The 6,063-nt window shown below is 35.7% G+C and overlaps 1 protein-coding gene across 1 annotated transcript in view; it reads right to left on the bottom strand.

The window, feature by feature from the left end:
• The window catches only part of CHURC1 (churchill domain containing 1), a 31,593-nt gene that overhangs the window by 3,483 nt on the left and 22,047 nt on the right, over positions 1-6,063 (bottom strand). The window contains exons 3-4 of the mRNA XM_025049100.1: positions 5,959-6,062; positions 4,151-4,221 (exon numbers count right to left, since the gene is read on the bottom strand). Of these exons, the coding sequence (XP_024904868.1) occupies positions 4,151-4,221; positions 5,959-6,062 (175 nt within the window). The remainder of the gene's footprint in view (positions 1-4,150; positions 4,222-5,958; position 6,063) is intronic.

The raw sequence follows: 6,063 nt of genomic DNA, 5'->3' as shown, positions 1-6,063 counted from the left end.
GTTGTGGCAGTGGAAAGACTGTTTCTTAAAGACCACTTTAATTTTAAAGTCTACTCTACACACAGTAAAAATAAAGAGAGGGTAGAGCTCAGCGAACAAATACGAGTCTCATGAACTAAAAATAAAATAAAAATCTACTCTCTCCAAGGTCTTTTACTGTCTCAAATACTTCTGTTTTCAACCATCAGATATTACTAGTAAGATGTCAACCTCTCACTAGAAATGAAGAAGAAAAAGTAATAAAGTCAAAATGGGAAAATGTGTAAAGTGAGATACCTAAGTTTCCAACCAATCTATCCACTGACAAGTTTTTACTAAATGCCAAAAATGCTCTGCAATGTGCTTGGCACACTGGTAGACATAAGAGAAGGCGAGGACAAGATCTGACCTTGCAAAACTTAGAATCTAATTTGGGAGAAAGAAAAAAAAAACTAACATATTGTATAATCTGGGAAAATTATTAAATCAGTAAGACTGATTACACCTATAATCTTTACTTTATAAGCAGCCTGGAATCCAAATTTTATTCAGGTCAACTGTTTGGAATTCAAAAGCACTTTCCCACAGAAGTAATGCTGTACCAAAAGTTAGGTTCCCAGGGAAATCCAGGGAGTTTTTAAAATTCATATTACACAAGTAGTATAGAATCCAACTATATATAGCAGTGCTTCTGTGGGAAAATATGTCTAGAATTCTACCTTAGGATGCAAGGAACATATCTTCCTGTGCTGCCAGAAATGCGGTGGGATTAGGATACCTTTTGCCAAAACCAGACCATTTGGGAGAATAAGAATTTCCCCCAGTCACTCATGGAGATCCTCAAAGGCTCTACCTGGGCAAAGCCTAAGAGCACGGATTTGGAAGGAAGGGTGAAGTGTGTGGCATCGACTTTGGGTAAGACCAGATCCTTGGTTTTATTCTGAGAGTCCCACAGGCCTTTTCCTCTATTACAATCTGTTAATTCTGACCCCAAGTCCTCTCCTTTCCTGGTCCGCAGAGGAAGAGAAAGCAGTCTCACAGTTTCCTTCTCATTTCCTGAGGCAAACAGATAGTCCTTGTAATGGCTTTTAGGGTTGATATAAAAAGTAAAGGATACCTGTAATCATTTATAATGTATTTTCCATTTAAACTCTGTACTTCGGTCTCTACTTTCCTTTCAAGAGTACTGCCATCAGAAAATCTTAATTTGTTTAACAATGGTATTGTGGTTGTTTTAAAAACAGAATCCTTATCTTTTAGAGATAACATTCACAGAAACAGTGGTATGTTTGGGATTTGTTTCAAAATAATCCAATGGGGAGATGTGGGAACGGTGAGGTACAAATAAGGTAAATTGAAGCTTAGTAGTGGACGTTAATACACTATTCTGCCTATTTTTGATGTTTAAATTTCCCATAAGACATTGAAAACAAAACAAAATATTACCAATGTTGGGAACCCACCTCAACCCTGAACTACTGCTGGAATAGGGTGGGGATGGGGAAATTAAGTCATAGCAGCTGAGAATGAAGATAGAAGTTCGCAACTGTCTATTCACTGGAGTCAGGGCCTGCTGTAGGTACAAGAAGAGCTCTGAAAAGGGAGAAAGCAGTATGGACTGAAGTAGCAAGAACAAGTAGGAGATAGAATTTTAAGTTCAGCTTGAAAGAGGAAGGTTTAGTTGGCTTGAAGGTAGACAAGTTAAGGAAAAAGCATGAATAAGGACAGTGATACGGAAAAAAGCAAGCATACTGCATATGGAGTAGTAGAGGAGTGACGGGATGATGTTTAAGGACGATTAATTGAGGATAGTGGGTAGGACTACAGTTTGGGGACTGCTGCAATAATTTAGGTTTGAATGAATTTGGTCCTTGGCAAAAATAAGCAAGAGAAACAAAACAAGAAAAGAAGGCAGATAGGGTGTTAGACTTAAAGAAGATTTGCAAGATATGATAGGTTTCAATTGAGACTGAGTGAGCATGTGCTGACTATCTGAGGGAGTATAGAGAAAGTTCCAGACAACAGACCAAAGCTCATGGGAAAATAGGAAAGGAAACCAGAGATAAAGCAAAGGTGCAGTCAAAATGAAAGAAAGGAAACAGTCTAGTACTATGGACCTCAAGGGAAGAAATGCTTCAAAAAGGCAACAACGGTTAACAAAACCAGAACCAAAAGAGATGTTAAAAGAGGTAAGAACTGAGGCAAGGTCACAGGATTTGGCTATATTATAGGAATCCTAAGAGAGAATAGTTTTAGTAAAGTGAAAATGAAAACCAGTTTGTAGATGGTTAAGAGGAGAATAGGGAGATAAGCGAGAGAAGGTAAAGACCTATTGAAGTAAAGAAACAGAAGAAGGAAAGAGTAGATTAGAGGATGAAACAAAGAGGTAGCTGTGTGACTTGAAAAGATTTTAATTTATTTTTAACAAATAAAAAAATCTCCCTCTACAACAGGAGGGAAAGAAGTCAATGCTACATGTTGTGTATATAAGGAGAGCAGTGGGAAGTAAGAGAAGGAGAAGCTGGGCCAGCTCAGCGAGAACACTGGAATAAGGAGCATAGATTTTATACTGTAGCTAAAGGCAAGCTATAGATAGACCAATGAAGCAGTCTGAAAGCATCATTTTAAGAAACATAATCTGATGGAAGAATATAGAATATAGGTGGGGGGAAGTGTATGTTGAGAGAGAGAGGACTAGAGGTAGAGAGTCAAGTTTAAGAGTATTTTTTTTTTTTAAAGAGAATTTCATACTATCTAGGTATTGCGACTACAAGCCATCTTCTTTTACCTTCTTCCCCCTACCCTAGAGTAATTTCTGGGGCAGCTTTGAAAATGGCTGTGTTCAGTCATACAGGAAAATCAGTCAGACTTTGGTCTCATGGCAGTAACATACAATGGCTCAATTAGGGCATAAACAGGCAATCTCAATTTAAGGATTCTAAAAAGCTCACAGGAGCTTCTGGAAATTAGCTATAAGCACTCCTTTTCTCCCATGAAAGGAAAGAGCTGCTCCTCTAAGCCCATGACCTGCGTATTCCCCTATTTGGCCACTACTCATTCATTGAGATCTCAATTTTGCCTTAAGTTACATATAAATCATATAAATATCTTTTGAGGCATAATTTTTGGATGCTGAGGAGATGTGGTCAGGATGTCGTTTAGATTAACCACAACATATTAGATCAGATTCTGACAGGTGATTAAGTGCTTTCTTCTACACTAAAACAAGAATGTGCAAGAATGGGTATATTAGTTTATAAAATTCTGTTATGGTGTATTTTCCTAATTATAATATTACCCAAATTTGAAGGATTAAAAAATATTCCTTTGCCTGTTAAAAGCTCTAACATAATATTCACATCCTATGGGTGAACATGTAGTTCATACTAAATAAGTAACTCAATCTGAAGGCTTGAAAATGGAAGCAGTGAAGGACAGATACAGATTATAGTGTGTCCTTCTGGTTTCCAGTTTGTCCTAGGCTTTCCTGCAGTTTTCAGCTTTTCTTCCTGACCATTAAATCTATGAATCTTCAGCTACTTTAGCCTACACCGGCCTGTAGAATTCTTCACGTGCTCTCACAATTGTATAAGGACTAATCTCTATAATAAATCCCAATTCTCCATCGTTAAAGTGGTTTAGCTTTTCTCCTCCAACCTTGATACATTCATTTTTTTTATTTTAAGTAACAAAGAACAATGAAATTTCTTACCACAACTGAGACTACAGAGTTGCTCAACTCTATGTGCCTACTAGGGAAAACAAAGATAACCTCCTTATCACAATTTCCATGCCCAGCAAGTATGGCGGCAGTGGGCAGGCCAACACTTAAAGCCAACAACTATGCAATCACATAACTGGGTGGAGAAAAAAGAGGCACAACAGTAACCTCATAAGAAACTATAATGCACTGTTCTTTAGAAACAAAAATGACAGGACTGAGTTATTATTTGTAAGGCAAACATTCTGATTTCTGATTCTTGTGAAGACAGGTTTGCAATAGATCCACCTACATCTAAAGTGTCTCTCTCTACTTACACAGGCAGAAGAAAGGGATGGTCTCCTTTAATATTCACTAGTACTTTATTTATGAAAACTACATCTAAATTTTCAAGGTTACTTTTATTATCTCCTCCTACCCACAATAACATATCCATATTTATACATTTACCTGAAATTCATCCATGATACTGAATGTATACTCATGCCTGGCTACTACGTGATGACAATTCTTACACAGATCTGCCAAAAAAGAGAGAGACTTAAATAATTAAGTCTTGGAAGGTATCTAAAGACAGTCAAATTTCTATTCTCAGCATGGTACTGCTTTAAAATAATTATAACTGTCATAGTTAACACAGCAGGAAACCCATTATAATATCTACTTTGAAAAGAAATCCAGAATCTGTCACATAGCAACACTACATAATTAAGGGCCTGAACTCAGAGACTTAATGTACATATGTTAATTCCCATTGAAATCTCTCTATGGTAATCAATTAACAGGTAATCAATTAACAGATACATGTGTTTTTAAACTAGTGGGACCTATCTAACCATGTAAAAGCTCGTATTCTCAGGAATGATTTAAACTGTGCTACTATAACCAATCACAAATAAACAACCAATGCTAGACGGTAAAGTAAAGTTCATGGTAACAAAAGACTAGAAAAAATATTATGATAATAACTATGATTTATTCAGTGTTTACAGTATGCCAGATACTGATTTAAATTCTTTTTATCGGTTTATTCCCTTAATCTTCTCAAAAACTCAAATGGGCAGATACAATTATTAGCATCTTTTTAGGGATAAGGAAACAAATACATACTGTGGTTAAGTGACTAGGAAGGCTACTGAGTTAGGAAGGGTCGGAATCAGAATTCAAACCCAAGCATTCTGGCTCCAGAGCCTTTACTCTTAACTACTATTACCTACCTGAAATGAAATAGAGTTTATTTTTATTTTTAAATTTTTATTATTTTTTAATTAATTAATTTTTTAAATGGTGACATTGGTTAACGAAATCCAGTAAGTGAAATGAAATAGAGTTTAAAGGGCTATATCTAAAAGAAAGAAAAAGGTTCTTTTAATTTAGAACATTTTTTGATAGTCTGACTCTATTCTAAAGGCTTAGTGTCTCTCATACCCCTCTTGCAAAATATTATTATTCGCACATTTATTCCTCATGTATTCAGGACATACCAAAGAATCAGGAGATAAGCCAAAAGGAGATGTGAACAGTTTAAATATTTGTCACAATATCTGGGGACTAAAGTGTATATGTACACTTTAATTTACTCATAGAAATTCTTAGTATCAACCTTAGAACTGATTTATTTTTATTATACACGGTTTGTTTGGTTTTCCAGTGAGGATGAGGAGCCGCATATGAAGGTAGTATATTTACAGCAGGAAAAAAAAACAATAGACTAACGGTGAGATAGGAGACAACAAAAACTGTGAAAGCAAAAACAAGACTAAAATACCATGGCATCCAGGGCCACTTAGTATTGGGGCACACAGCCCTCAACATTTTAATAGCTGTTGGAGAACATCCAACAAGTGCTTTGCTTTGATTAAAAAACAAAACAAAAACAAAAACAAAAAACTCTAATAGAGTATAATTTACAGACAATAAAATCCACATGTTGTAAGAGTCACATAGATGACCCTAAAGTTTTTTTAAAAAGTCCCTATATCTTGTTTCAGAAGTCATAAAGGATTTAAAACAAATGAAAAAAAAACAAAAAACAAAAAACGGGTGCCTGAATCATAAGCTTGAGTTATCTCTGAGTCACTTAAGTAGAATATCTGATGCTAGGTAAATGAGGTGTTATAATTTCCTCTTAAAAGCCTAACTGGCAACTATGTGTTGCAATATAATATTGCAATAGGCCTCATAATACTTTGCACAATATTACCAACTTCCAAATGCCATACCAGCTAACAGACTTGCATGAGAAAAGGTCTACTTACGATCATAGGTAACTATTTCTTCTCCATCTTCCTCTTTCAAAGATTTGTTTGTGATCAGCATAAAATCTCGCTTATTGCACACTGCACATCCTGTAAAGTTCAGCA

The sequence above is a fragment of the Pteropus alecto genome, unplaced genomic scaffold (assembly GCF_000325575.1).
Source record: "Pteropus alecto unplaced genomic scaffold, ASM32557v1 scaffold276, whole genome shotgun sequence".
Taxonomy (NCBI): Eukaryota; Metazoa; Chordata; class Mammalia; order Chiroptera; family Pteropodidae; genus Pteropus; species Pteropus alecto.
The sequence above is the reverse complement of the archived record's forward strand: the minus strand, read 5'-3'. Positions and strand labels throughout refer to the sequence as shown.